The sequence below is a fragment of the Miniopterus natalensis genome, chromosome X, assembly GCF_054644295.1.
Source record: "Miniopterus natalensis isolate mMinNat1 chromosome X, mMinNat1.hap1, whole genome shotgun sequence".
Lineage (NCBI taxonomy): Eukaryota > Metazoa > Chordata > Mammalia > Chiroptera > Miniopteridae > Miniopterus > Miniopterus natalensis.
The window spans coordinates 94793098-94808260 of NC_142103.1; the positions used below are offsets into that span (position 1 = coordinate 94793098).

Genomic DNA, 15163 nt, shown 5'->3' on the forward strand with positions numbered 1-15163 from the left:
AGCAGGGCATGGCTGTTTTAAGAACCCAGGAAAGCCAGGTAACCACTCAAAGGCCATTATGATTTTATCCTGACCATGTGCACGTGAGTACACACACACACACACACACAGGAGATGGAGGCATTCACTTGAAAGGATAAAGTTCTGAGGATCAGAAACGGTACTGCTCTTCCTTACAGACTCTTTAGACTCTTTAGACTAAAAATTACATTTCTTTCAATCATACAGAGCATTTTACATTTAATCAATAGATTCAAAAATGTCTTCGGCCTGGCTGGTGTGGCTCAGTGGACTGAGTGTCGTCTGGTGAACCAAGAGATCACTGGTTCGATTCCCGGTCAGGGCACATGCCTGGGTTGCAGGCTCGATCCCCAGTGGGGGGCGTGCAGGAGGCAGCTGATCAATGACTTTCTCTCACCATGGATGTTTCTATCTCTCTCTCTCTTCCTCTCTCTAAAATCAAAAAATATATATATTTTAAATGTCTTCAATAAAGAAATTTTTCAAAAAGAACTTTTAAGAGAGAGGTAACATTAACTGAGCTGAAACAGAAGGGCACTTTGCACCTGCCTCAGTGTAGTGCTTGGCCCTTTGCACTGAAATAGAATGAAAGCTATATGCTCCTAATGGGATGTTAGAAAAGCATCCGTTCGATGCCTACTAGTTTTAGAAACAGGAGAATGCACACATAGGAGGGTAACAAGACAAACAGAAGTCAGGCTAAAGAAAAGTTTCTGGCAGACAGACAGAATCACTGAGGTTGGAACAGACTACGTTGAATTCTGGAGATCTCCTCTCCTAGTGTCCCTGCTGTTACATGACTGAGAGTTTTGACTTCTGGGGCTTGAGGATGCATCCTGTTTTCTGTCTGATTAAACTCAAGTCCCTGATCAAGTAGCCTTTCTCCGAGCTTTGTTCCTGATGACTTGAACAGGGTGGTCGGCTACATTAGATACAAGTTGCGAGGCCATTTTCATCCCAATAGATTCCAAAGCTAAAGGCAAAAACGTCATCAAAAATTGTAAAATGAAGATACAACATATTTCTAATTTAACTACCTAAGATTTAATAAATGCTGTGTAATGACAATACATAAAACCAAGTAACACATTTCACAAAGCAAGAAAACCTCCCAGGTAGCCACGTACATATCCTCAGCATTGAGGGGTGAAAGTTTAAAAGACTAACATTTTTTCTGGATACATTCTCCTTAGCCCCCCCCCACCCCCCCCACCCCGCAAAGCTATAGAAAAGCTATAGATTAAAATGCTACATACCACTTACTTGTGGCTACACACTAAAATGGACAATTGCAACAATTCAGCAGATAGCATTTTAATAAAAGTATCTTAAGAATTTATTTTTGTTGGTTTGGTTTTCCAAAGAAACATACCTTGGTTCACTTCTTGTATTCCATTTCTAAGCCCTATGACTTTCAAAAGATAGCATTTAGATTCAAGCAATACCCAAATAATGAAGATGAATTAAAAATAAAAGTTTTCAGGGGAATATAGGCCTAAAGCAGTAGGTGATCTGTGCTCAGTACAGCCTCTACTAGCACTGTACAGCTCTCTCAGGATGGCATAAACCAGCAGTCCAGCTACCAGAGTCGGCAGGAGTCCGTGCCTCTGTTCATTGTGGAATTGGATGGACAGTTAAAAGCTTTCTGGAATTCTTCAAAGTTGCTAATGGCACCATTGACCCTGAAAAAGATATGTCAAAGCCCATGTCATTTAATTCTTACATATCAACAGGTTCTGGATAAAACTGTAGCAGCATATTGTTTGAAGGGATATTGCATTCATTTAATCTCTTTACAAAGCAGACAACTGAAACCCAAAATGGTTAAGTAAACTTCAAAAAAAAGTTTAACACAGCTGAGACTAGAACCAGCACCTCCGGAATGCCAGGCAAACAGTCCTATTAATCTTCCAAATATTTTCAAATTCCTATAAACTGCAGGATTTACAATTCCAACATATTGAGTATAGGATTGTATATTCCTATAACTCTACAAATTCCTATAAACTGTAGAATTTATCAATACTTAGCTTTTCTACTTTTTATCTTTTTATGGAAGGTATAACTGATACAAAGTGCAGATGTCTTAAATGTAAAGCTCATAGATTTTTTTCATGTGTATAATACATCCACGTTACTACCACCCAGATCAAAACATGAGATATTTCCAGCACCTAGAAGGCTCCCTGGGGGCCATATTGGTAGTACCTCCAAGGATAACTACTAGTCTGATTTCTGTTGCCATAGATTAGTTTTGCCTGTTTTTGAATCTCATATGAATGGAATCACACAGTAGTCACTCTATTGTCACTGACTTCTTTTAGTCAATATTTATGTCCATAAGATTCATCCATGCTGTTGCTATCACTATCTTTAAAAAACTCATTCATTCCACACAAACACTTTCTCTAAATCCTTATTATGTTTGAAGGATCATCTGTATCTATAATCTGGTTCATGCAACAATAAACCAATGAATGGTGTCTAGTTGTTATTGATAAGGAATCCTTTACTGGCGTTAACTTCAAAATCTGGGGTTCTTGCAAGTTCCCCCAACTGCAGTAAAGATTGCAGATTCCTACTCAGCACTCTGATTGTAACTGCCATGATTTCTGCTGTACTCAAAATATACAGTTACTGCAAACATCACTAATAAGCCAGCAAAAGAAACTCCCTCTTCATTATTTCTTACTGAACTGCATGTTCAAAGGGCTGACTGGAGATTCAGCATTCTCAATCACTGACTATTTCTTCCCTAATGACTTCTTTACCTATGGGCATTTGAATGAATATAATGGCCAATATCTGAAAAAATCCCCATAATCTCCTGTGTCTTAGCTGGGATGTTTAGGTAGGGATGCATATTTCATGGTGTGATTCATCCTGACCAAGTGTTAAAGATAGAATTTAGCTGATAATTAGTAAGTATGCTCTGCAAATTATCAGCTAAAATCCAACATTACAGGCAACTAGTTAGTAAAAGGAAATGAGTTTCTAAGAACTTATCTTCTGAGTAATTAATCTACTGCATGGTTTCATCTGCACCATTTGTCAGTGGGCGCACATTTTAGTCCATTAGAGACTGTCAGCATTCTTGACAGTTTAGCCCAGTGGGGGAGAATTTCTAACACAGTGATTAGATTTTATGCTATTGGGTAATTTATAGTCAATTTCTGAAGCATGTTCAAGGCAAGGTTTTAGGAATCAGATTTTAAAATATAGGAGAAATTTTAGATGCCTTTCCTGCACTATGCTAATGTATTCATTTAAACATTAAATATAAAGAAATTGAGATATAGCATGTTCTAAGCAAAGAATGAAGAAATATAAATACTTATGGTTTCCTGTATTTCCCATTATAATTCTCAGTCCCCTACTATAGAAATTTCCCTCAAACTATGCTAGAAATCTAGCACAGGATAAGTAATAGCAACCTTAATTTTATTTTTACTTAATATTTTATACATTCTGACAATTAAATAAGATTGTTATTCATAATTCTTTTCCCTTCACATATAAGCAAATGTTTCAAAATAAGATTCAAACTAAAAGACAAAATGTAGAGCTTCTGACTCTAGACATGAATGATAACAGCTTCACGTGACCATATGCCCTCCTTTGTGGTCAGAGCCATTGGGAAAGTGGGCACTCATTTGGGTTTGTCAGCGGGCTGCATACAGAACAAGACGCATTCAATGGCATATTCTGTAACACAAGATAAACCAGAGCTCTAAGTGTTTTAAGGCACAGTACATAAGTTCGCATCCTTGTCTTAGAAGAGGCTTTTTTGGTCCATGCTTAGTTTCTATTTGGCCAGAATTTTTTGTCTGCAAAATGGAGATACCACTATTCACGATATAGGCTTTGGTTCAGATCACCTATTTGGTAAAGAGCTGGGATGACTGCATAGGGGAGGAGGAGGGGAGAGGCACAGTTAAAAACTAGCATCATCCATTTGCCTTTTTACCTAAACTCAGGAGGGCTGTGAGCACCAATTTGGACCTGTTCTCGGGCAGCTTCTGGTCTGTAGGAGTTGCACCTTACCTAGAAGAGAAAAGCATCCTGATAATTACGATTCCATTCCAATTACACATTTTCTATTGCTTTAATTGCTCCAAATTATACTGAAGAGTAATTTTAGACTCGATGGATGACAGTTTTAGTAGATCAGATAAAACCTTCATCAGTAGTAACATCTATTATTCTAATCCCCAGAGTAGAAGGTTTTATCATTGTAAATAATTACACAATTTGAGTAAGTTAGGAAGGTTTCCAGACAAATGCTATAGATCAAGAGAGCAGTATATGTGCCCAGGAATCAACCAAAGTATTCATCTAATATAATGCTTGCAACAGTCCTTATCCAATGGAACCACAGTCATTTGAATCAATAAAATGAATCAAACATCATTTGAGTGTAGTCATGAGAAGTTAGTTTTTTGCACCCTGGGTGCCTTGCTGGTCTTACCCTAGTCCAGGCCCTTGGATAGGAGGCACTTATCCATCACTCTGACCAATGAAATAATGAGAAGTGATATATGTCACTTCCTGGAGAAGCTTTAAAAACTGGCAGAAGTTTTAAGAGCCTTCAGAACAATTTAAGATGCTACATTAAGGGCCAGTGCACATTTCCTCATATTTCTTTCCTACTCCAGTGGTGACCATGGAAACACATGTCAAAATAAAGACTCTAAAACCCAGGTCCTTGAGTAATAACTATGAGCAGAGACCCACTACTGACCCATGTTGGACACAGAGCATGAACGAGAAATAAACTTCCTTTGTTTATTTGACCCCAGACCATAACCTACTTAATCCTGACTTGAAGTATGTCTTGAAACATGATGCAGTCTTGAAGTATGAAAAGAGCTAGGACACGTGGGTATGAAGGAGGGGGGCAATTCAAAGTGGAGGAGAAAAGGGAAGCAAAGACGAGTCTGAGAGAAAAATAAGAGCAAGACATTCAGCTTGGCCGGCCTGTGGTGCACAATGGGCAGCAGTGGGAGACCAGGGGGGACGGTGCCGGATTTCTGAAATCTTGACCAGCAGCCTAAAGTGCTTAAACTATACTTACACATTGTTATGAGCAGGAAAATGATAAAATCATATTTTAGAAAGATTTATCTGTCAGGGACATATAGTAGTAGAAGGAAAGGAGAAACTAGTTAGAAGATTAGTTACGGAAGGCTCCAGGAAGGTTCCCAATGAGTGTCCGCTAAATGAGTAGGAATGGGAACTGAGAGAAGTAGAAAGATGCGAAAATCTGAAGGAAAAATTGGCAGGTCACAGAAACTACAGGGATACAGGAAGCAGGAAAGGTCATGTGATACTATTACTTTTCATAAAGATACACCATCAGTCTCTGTGGTTCCGAATTTAACTTTGAAGATGCTTTTCTAATATGATTTCTTAACTTCCTCATAAGCTAGCTACAGTGAAGTTGTTTCTGGCATTCAATTTTACCTCATTTCTTATGTTATTTCATCTTATATTCGTACATTATTGTATAGTATTGTCTGCTTCCTATATCATTTAAGAGATTGCTGAAAACACATGGTTGTTGCTGTTTTCCTAGTACCTTCTCAGGAGGGAAAATAACTTTGCTCCCTGTAAGTAGACTTATTTCAACATGCAAAAGACTAAAAATCTCAATCTGTCAGTAGGAAAAGTTCCAAGATAAATTTCTCATTAGTGATATAAAATGGCTTTCAATTTTTCCTAAATCTCTTTAGTTTAAAATAAATTATATATGGCTTGGAATTTTATTTGGAAGCATTTCAAAAGTATGACTGTAATGTTGCTATTGGTTAGTTTACTTTATTCATCTACAATGATGTTGTGAACTAGAACGTAGGAACTAAGATGGACCTTAAGTAAGTAAGAAAGAACTGATGGACACTGTACTCTGTCCTCTAGAGTAGGGGTCAGCAAACTCTTTCTGTAAAGTGAGAGATAGTAAATATTTCAGGCTTTGCAGACCAACTAGTCAACTCTGCTATTGTAGCACAAAACCAACCACAGACAATATCTAAAAGAAAGTGCATGGCTGTTTTCCAATAAAATAACATTTACAAAAATAGACAGCAGGCCATATTCGGCCCATGGGTCCTAGTTTGCCAAGCCCTGCTCTACAAAGTTCTGACTGTGTGTGTGTGTGTGTGTGTGTGTGTGTGTGCTTATTTTAGATATAAGACCTAGTACTAACCCCAAACAAAGTCTCCTCAATTGAACTGTGTTAGTCTTACACTTTTCAAGTAATTCATCTAAAACTATCAAGTGTCTTCAATATATCCAGCATCTTTGCTGGGTGCTATGGAGATACATAAGAAATGAAAGGATCCAGAAGATTAACTATGACGATAAAACTAGAAGTCTTCAACATTTTGAGAACAATTAAGTATTCAACTGCATGGTAATGAAGGTAAGTATAGAGGAACTGAAGATTTACAAAAATGAGAATTGGGGTCCTTGGGGAAGTTTGTGGCTTACGTGGATGAGGTGAAACTTGACATGGGTTCTGAAGGATAAATATGGGATTCAATAATTGGAGAGGGAGGAGTGGACAGGGGGTCACATTATAGAAGGAAAATCAAAGCAACGCTACAGAGACAGTAATGGGCATGGCATCATGGGTTGGACGTGAGGCCACCTTCCCAGCGAAAGGTGAGACTGGTGGAGCTGTGGGAATTTAGAGCTGGTGGGTAGAGTTGGATATGACTGAGGAGAACTTTTTAAAAAGCTAGCTGGAAGTGTTTAGCTTTGATGTGGTAGGACTTGTGAGCCACTGAGGTTCTTTAGCAGGTCAGTAATGAAATAAAAGTGGTATTTCAGTGGCATGTAACACAGTGGTGGAAAGATGTCAAAGTCAGGAAAACGTGCCATAAGGCTGGTGGAATAATCCAGGCCTAGCCTACAGATGACAAAATATCAGGGGGAACGCTCTGTAAAGTATATGATTATCTAACCACTATGCTGTACACCTGAAACGAATGTAAAATAATGCTTCCAATTAAAGTATAATAGGCTAAAAATTTCTCATAGAACATTAAAAAATGAAATTTATCCTGAAAATAAGCAGCAAGATAAAATTTCAGCTAAAATCAAAGTTATGCCATTAAACTTTTGTTCCAAATTGTTTATCAGGGAAGCAAGCCAAAGTCCTACTTTCATCTTTGACGCCCCTTCTTTGGTCTACTCACGTGAGCGTAGCTCAGGAAGAAGAGCTGGTTGTTGGTGAATGTGATGCCTGGCAGAAGAGGCTCCTCAACTCCCTGCCTCTTGTCATTTATCCACTTCCTGTAAGCCTGGTGAGAGAAGCAGAATAGATGACCCTCGGCAAGGATTTTGCCAAGAAAGAGGGAAAACGATCATGCTCAATCACTGTCATCTTTTACAGTACAATATATTTTAACTAGAATAGAGGAAGGATATAATCTCAGAATCACAGCCTGGTCTTTACATCGAATGCATTTAGCTTCATGAAAACCTTTCCGTACCATCCTTCCATTTCTTCTTTAACATGGACCAGTGGATGACGAAAACAGTATTATGGACTTTTAGCTGGCCCACTATACGAGAACCACTAGCCTCTGGTCATAATACAGAAGTTTGGTATTTTCAGAGAAAATTATAACGAAGGAAAACTCATCTGAACCTAGCCCTGAGATTTCTGTAGCATGCTCTGATATTATTATGAATATATCTCCTGAAAACTATCCATTAAATGCATGATTCTTAATAACAAATATTGTTTAGAAAGTGACTTTACACCCCAAAAAGAAGAGAAAAAAAAAAACAAATGTAGCTCTATTCATATAATAGAGTATAATACAGTCAATGGGGAAATATAATTCTACTTACAGAAATTCACACAATTTACAGAAATCTAACTCCTCATGAACATGTTTCTGCTGTGAATTGAGGTATACCCATATGGTGTTTTAGAGCTTAAGTTTTAAAATCACAGCAAATGTTGCAGTGCATACCCTGAAAGCTTCCCGCAGACCTCCATTATCGGCAATATTTTCTCCCAGGGTCCTCTTCCCTTTCACCTAACAAGAAGAAAAAGAAAAAAGAGTGTTTCACAGTAAACTATCATTCAGCAGGAGGCATAAATATGATAGCAATAAAAAGTGCCATATTTTAAAGAGAAAATTACATTCAATAAATCAGAGGTAGTCATAATATATTGTGAGATAGAAAACGAACCCCAGCAAGGTACTCCTGAATAAAATAATTTCTATTTTATTATGCAACACATTTCCTTCTCACCCACCTCTTTATTCTCACCCATTTAACCAGCTCCAATGAAATGTTAAAAAATACTCTCAGTGACTCTAGTTTAAATGGGAAAAAACAGAAATGTCAATATACAGATTACTTTCTCTGATTAACTCACATAACGTGAGTATTCTTTTCAGTGTGCTTGTGTTTCCAAAACTTTACCATCACATAGGACTAAGAGTTCAAGACCAGCCACCACCATTTCACCTTCACCAATTTCCAAGAAAAATTATAAGGAGGTTAGTTCTCATGGGGAACAAAGGTTGAAGTTTGCAATATGTATGATAACCAGCCAAGTATGGTGAAGAAATTCTTGCAAACATCTGATGATTGTTCCTTAAACTATTAAATAGGCTATGACATAAAACAATCCCAAATCCACAAGCCAAAATTCAACCTGCTGCTGTATTTGCACATGCTGCAAGGTAAGACTGGATTTTACATTTTTCAGTCATTGGGGGAGGGGGGTGTTGAAAGAAGCATAATATTTTGTGGCTTTGTGAAAATTATGTGAGGTTCAAATTTCCGTGTCCATAATTCAAGTTTTACTGGCACAGAGCCACGCCTATTCACGTACATATCACCTGTGGCTGTTCTATCACTACTATGGCAAGGTTGACTTGTTATGACAGAGGCCTTACAGCCCACAAAGTCTAAATCATTTACCACCTGGTCTGTTACAAAAAAAGTTTGCCCATCCTTGCACAGGAGGCAGAATAATGCTCCTGCCAAAAGATGTCTATGTCTTAATCCTGGGAATCTGTGAAAATGTTACCTGATGTGGCAAAAGAGATTTTTAAAATATGATTAAGGTAAGGATCTTGAGATGGTGACATTAGCCTGCACTGTCCAAGTGGGTCCAATGTAATCACAAGGGTCCTTTTCAAATAGAGTGTCTCAGAGTGATGCAATGTGAAAAGTCTCAACCCGGCATTGCTGGTGTTGAAGAAGGAAGGGGCCATGAGCCAAGGAATGTGGGCAGCCTCTAAAAGCTAGAACAGCCAAGGAAACAGATTCTTCCCTAGAGCAGCTAAAAAAGAAAGCAGTCCCGGTGACGCCTTAGGGTTTTAGCCCACCGAGACCTGAGTGAGACGTACAGAACTGTACAATAATAAATTTGTGTCATTTCAAGTCACTAAATTCGTGGTGAGATATCATGTCATACCTGTTAGAACAGCTATTATTAAAAATACAAGAATTAACAAGTGTTGGCGAGGATGTATAGAACACTTTTGTGGGAATGTAAATTACTGCAACTACTATAGAAAATAGTATGAAGGTTCCCCTGAAAAATTAATAGAATTATCATATGCTCCAACAATTTCACTTCTGAGAATGTATCTGAAGAAAACGAAAACACTAATTCAAGAAGATATATGCACCCCCATGCTCACTGCAGCACTATTTACAATAGCCAAGATATGGAAACAATCTAAGTGTCCACTGACGATGGATAAATGGGCAGATAAGATGTCTCACACACACACACACACACACACACACACTGGAATACTACTCAGCCACAAAAAAGAATGAAATCTTGACATTTAAGACAACATGGATGGACATAGAGAGTATTATGCTAAGTGAAATAAGTCATACAAAGATAAATACCCTATGACCTCATTTATATGTAGAATGTAAAAAAAATAAAAATGAAACTGAATTCATAGATAAAGAGAACAGATTGTGGTTGCTAGAGGTGGAGGATGGGGGGTAGGGGAAATGAGTGAACTTGTTTTTGTTTGTTTTGTTTTTAGTTTAAATAAATTGAATTTAAAAATTTTAAGAGAAAAAAATAAGGCTACTGATTTTCTTAGCAGTAGCTTCCTTGACAATACTGCTATGCTAACAGCTGAAGAAACAGTGTAGCTGGGCTCTTGATAACTGTTGACTACGGACTAGGATGGGAGCACACCTTGGACATTTTTCGTGGAAATATTTGAGCAGTAAATGGTGAAAGACTGCATAATTTCATCTAGTCATTACAGAAGGTGGATAGAGCATTTATAAGGATATTGTTCTTTGTTTCGCTATCAAAAAAAGCTATGGGTCACTAATCATCAGAGGAGAAGGCGTTGGGGGCTGGGTGAGAAGGATGAAGAGATTAGGCAAAGAAAAAAAAAGACTCATGGACACACACAACAGTATGGTGACTGCCGGGGAGAGGGAGGTAGAAGAGGGTCAAGGGGATAAATGGTAATGCGAGGAGACTTGACTTGGGGTGGTGAGCACAGGATACAATATACTGATGATGTACTGTAGACTTGTATACTTGGAACCTGTAAAATTTTATTAACCATTGTCAACTCAGTAAGTTCAATTTTTAAAAAAGTTATGGGTGACTAGATGTCTTGTTTAGGACCAAAAGATAGAATTTGTCCCTTGCCACCCTGTGGCTACCAGATGACTATAAATTAAATCCATGCTTTTTTCAGTTAGTATCTAAAATCCCTTGGACTACTATAGACTTGGACTTCAGCTATTCCCAAGCACATCTTGACACAATCTTCCTCCCCAAATGTGAGTGAATTGGAAAAATAAAAGAATTTGTATTCCTAACAATTTCCAGGGGAGACTGAAGCTGTTGGCCTGGGACCCACGCTTTGAGAACCAACAACCTAAAGCTAATGTCCAAATGGGAAAAAACCCACAATAGGCCGCCTTCACCACAGTTATACTCACATTTAAGCCAGCTTTCTTCCAGTAATAGTTGCTATACTGGTTAACCATGCACTTTGTTTTTTCCTTAAACTTTTCTTCGGAGTCAAGAGACCACCAAGGATCCAGGTTTCCATTTTTATCATATTTTCTACCTAGCAAAAAGGAAAGTTAAAAGGTATTTGTATTATTTATGGAGACTGATTTCTTCACCTCCCTACCCCTCACTTCAACAAGCCTTTAAGAAGCAGTCCCAGCAACAGAGACTACTCCTGGGAGCAGCTCCCACCTTCTTTCCAGTGTCACAGACTCATTGTAAAATGAGGACAAAGGAGACAGAGGTGTGAGGAAGTTTTCCTTCTAAGCAACGAAGAGCATTTTAATAGTAAGGGTCATCAACTTACAGCATGCACCATTCTTAACCAGTCTTGGATTCTTTTTTTTTTTTTCACCTAATACGACCCAAAGTGTTCTCTGGATTATGAAATGAAATGGCTTCATTCAGGAAGCCCATGAAGGGAGTCGGAGCACCACCACCAGTGAAATTCCAAATGATCCATAGGAACAGCCCCAATGAGTCATTCACACCGTGCAACCATAGCCCCTGACTCAGCCCTACAGGAACGTGTTTCCTCCAAGTTGCCAGGAACTGAGAGACACATAAAACCTGTGTTATGAATCATTCCACGGCCATCAGTGTGGATGGAAGGCCCATCTGTCCTGCTTTGACAGGGAAGGTTGCTTTAAAAAGAGAACTTGGAACAAGAATGGAAATCTCCAAAACATAACAGAAAAAAAGAGATTAGTTATACATGTTTTGTTTTTGTTTTTTTGCTACAGGCTCACTCTTCACTTTCTCTATACCCTTCAAAAATGTTTGCATGTATCTGAATTATCTTTTATACTCATTCAAGGTTACTACTGGTTTGAATTTAATTATGCAGAGAACTCTTTGCTAGACATACAAGAAAGTTCCCCAAGCAAAGATGTCAACTGGAACAATCCAAAGCTCTTCAATCAGGCTGGATGCCATTACCATCCCCGTGGGAGAGCACGGAATCACTGTCCTCCAACCACTAACCAACCAATTATTAAATAGATACTGGGCATGTCCTTATCTGTGCAATGTACTGTTCCAAGTACTGATTACAGAATGAAATTACCATCATCAGATTTTGCCCTTTGAGAGACAACCCTGAAGGCCTCTAGAAGATTCTGAGGGATAACTGTACTTAAATGTCCCAGGAAGAAAGGCCAGGAAGCAAGAGACCAACACTGGCTTTCGTTTCTTAGCTAAGACTACCCTCTCAGATAAACCAAGCATGCAGAAATAGAAAGTGTAGCTCTGAGTATTCAGAAGACTACAAGGCAGCTGTATGTTAACAGGGAGAGAGACCAGGTGAACACAAAACCTGTGTGATTAAGGAAGGGCTAGTAGGAACCAAGGAAGAACTGTGCAGAAGGTAAGAACCAAAAGTGTCTCTGGCCCTGGGTAGGCACCCAGCAAAGGGTGTTGGAGACACCACAGACATGGAAGAAAGAGGACCCTCTATTAATGTTGCCTTGGGCCAGCTGGGTTTTTGAGCTTACCTATAAATCTTTGTGTGGATGGAGATGTGATCATAATTTGCTACTAATTCATAAGTTTTGGAGGTTTCATATGGCTTCCCAATAATACTCCAAAGTTAAAGGAGAAAGAAGTGTTGACTAAAAATGATGGTAACTCTCAAAGAGTGATCATTTCTTTAGTTTATGCCATACCCTGCTCTTTCCTTTCACTTAAATGTCTTCAGAGTACACAGGATATTCTATATTACGCATTATTAGGAAAGCGTAGCCTTCTTTAAAATTCTGAATCTATGCCAGCATAGAGAAAAACAGAGATTAAGCACTGCATAATCCTTGAAATAGTATAAAGGAACCAGTCAGCCAAACTCCAGATTCCTAACTCACTGAGTCCTAATTTGGCAGCATGTATAATCATCCTCAGAGCAGAGCTCCCACCTCCAGGGAGAGCATCTCAAGATGGTGAACAAAGAAATGACAAAGGGAAGAAGCTATAAAGTAATTCCTATAATTATTGTGGCAGCTACAGCAATTCTAATCTAAATGCACAGCTAACATCAGTGAAATTACAAGGTCATTTTTTCATCATTCTATCAATGGGAACAATTATTTATTTATTGCAAGCTATCACTGCAAGACATGGGGGAAAGTTTTCAATCAGCAATAATACTGCATTGGATAATCTTCAATCTATGATGATGCCACTATGCAAAAATAATAGCAACAATTAACACCCATACAGTCAACATTATCATAAAAGCAGCAGCTTAGACAATGAACCAATACTTACCATTATTATCAAATCCATGTGTAAATTCGTGTCCAACAATTACTCCTATAGCACCATAACTCAGAGATCTATAGCATAAATATATAATTTGGAGAAAATTACAAGCATGAATCTCAGAGCATAATCCTTTCATTTTTTCAATGAAAAGCCAAGATAATCTGTTTTCTAGTAACCATGTTGTTTGATAACAATCTAATAATCACAAAATTGTTTTAAAAAAATCTAAACACACCCTTTTCATTGACGTGGACAAAGAAAATATAAATTCTAACATTGTTATTATGACCATATGTGGGCCTTATTTTTCCTACCCTGTAAAATTAGGGGTGTGAAAGAGATGGTTTCTAAAGTCCCTTCCAGCCCTAAGGTTTGTATGGTTCTATATCAGCTCTAGCTGTAGTTTATATTTATAAACACCCAAAGCAGTAGCAGGGTTTGAACAGATCCTGTCAGTCAGCATACCATTTATTTTTTATCTGAGAACCTGTTGAAAAATCTCTGCAGACTTAGAAGTTAAATTGTTTTCCAAATGTAGTCATAAAAAAGGAATAGAGCAGAGATTAAAAGGGATCACTCTGCTGTCAAGGTAGTCACGTTTCTCTGCTTCTGTGACAGACAAGCTCACAGCTGAATGGCAAAGATTGTGAAGCCTTCATCAGATTTGGAAAAGGTATTTTATCATTTCTCTTCACCTCTGAAGATGCATGTGGTAGATTATCTATAAGGGTGACCAATGACAATTCCACACACCCTGAATGCATGGGCCCCCTTCTCCCATCAAGAGGCAACTATTTCCTTTCCCTTAAATCTGGATGGACCTCGGGACTTGCTATGATCAACAGAATGCAACAGAAAGGGCCAGATGTGGCTTCTGGACCTAGGCCTTGACAGGCCTTGTAGTTTCATATTTTCTGCCCTTGGAAGTCAACTGCATGTAAAGAAGTTTGACTGATGATCAGCTGGAGACAGAGAGGCCAAGTGAAGCAAGCAAGAGACACCAAAAGTTGAGAGACTTTTAAAGGAAGAGAGACCCAGCCAGGCCCCAGCCATTCAAACCAGTCCAACTGGGACACCAGACATGTGAGCAAAGTCATCTTAGATCCTCTGGTCCCAGTTATGTTTCCCCAGCCAACAAACACCACAGGGAACAGAGACAAGCTGTCTCGGCCAAGTCTTGCCCAAATTGCAGAATCATGTGCCAATAGTGGTTGTTTGGCGGTGCTTTGTGACAAAGCAATAGATAACTGAAACAGAAGCATTTTAATGATATATGAAGAAATAAATAAGGGGGCTTCCATACTTATGTGTCTGGGATCTTCTCTCTCAGCTTTAAGTTCCATGAAGGTCAAACTCTTACCTATTCGACTGCTGCTGAATTGTACCTAGTACACGGTAAGAAACTAACAACGATTTAACTAATTGATTAACTTTACCATTTCATGCAAGTGACAGATTGATATGTGACTTATTGTAGTTATTTAATGTGTGGATGAGGATTATCAACAATTTAAAATCCTTGTTATGAGGATATTTTCTGAGATTTGAAATTATGCTAAAAAATACTTTACAGTTGCTTCCTGACATGCAACATCAAAGTAACCTAGCAAATAGATAGGACCCATAAGTGGAAGGAAGGAGAGTTTTTAAAACAACATGTTATTACAGGACATAATGATCCTTAACATGCTAATTGTTTGTCTCAACTATACCCAAGGAAGTGCTGCAAGATTTAATTTTTCCCCTTGGTGGCAATTCTTTCCTTTGTTATTTCTTTCCTGCAAGGTAATTTGCATTTGAAAAAATGCTTCCTACTGTTTTTCCATCATTGCAAACCTTCATTAA

At 38.3% G+C, this 15163-nt stretch overlaps 1 protein-coding gene across 1 annotated transcript in view; it reads right to left on the bottom strand.

Annotated features, from left to right (window-relative positions):
- Positions 1-363: 363 nt before the first annotated feature.
- The window catches only part of PHEX (phosphate regulating endopeptidase X-linked), a 172222-nt gene continuing 157422 nt past the window's right edge, over positions 364-15163 (bottom strand). Inside the window, exons 17-22 of the mRNA XM_087829324.1 lie at positions 13322-13389; positions 10990-11120; positions 8007-8072; positions 7221-7325; positions 3989-4065; positions 364-1703 (exon numbers count right to left, since the gene is read on the bottom strand). Coding sequence (XP_087685450.1) covers positions 1601-1703; positions 3989-4065; positions 7221-7325; positions 8007-8072; positions 10990-11120; positions 13322-13389 — 550 coding nt within the window. The 3' untranslated portion in view covers positions 364-1600. The remainder of the gene's footprint in view (positions 1704-3988; positions 4066-7220; positions 7326-8006; positions 8073-10989; positions 11121-13321; positions 13390-15163) is intronic.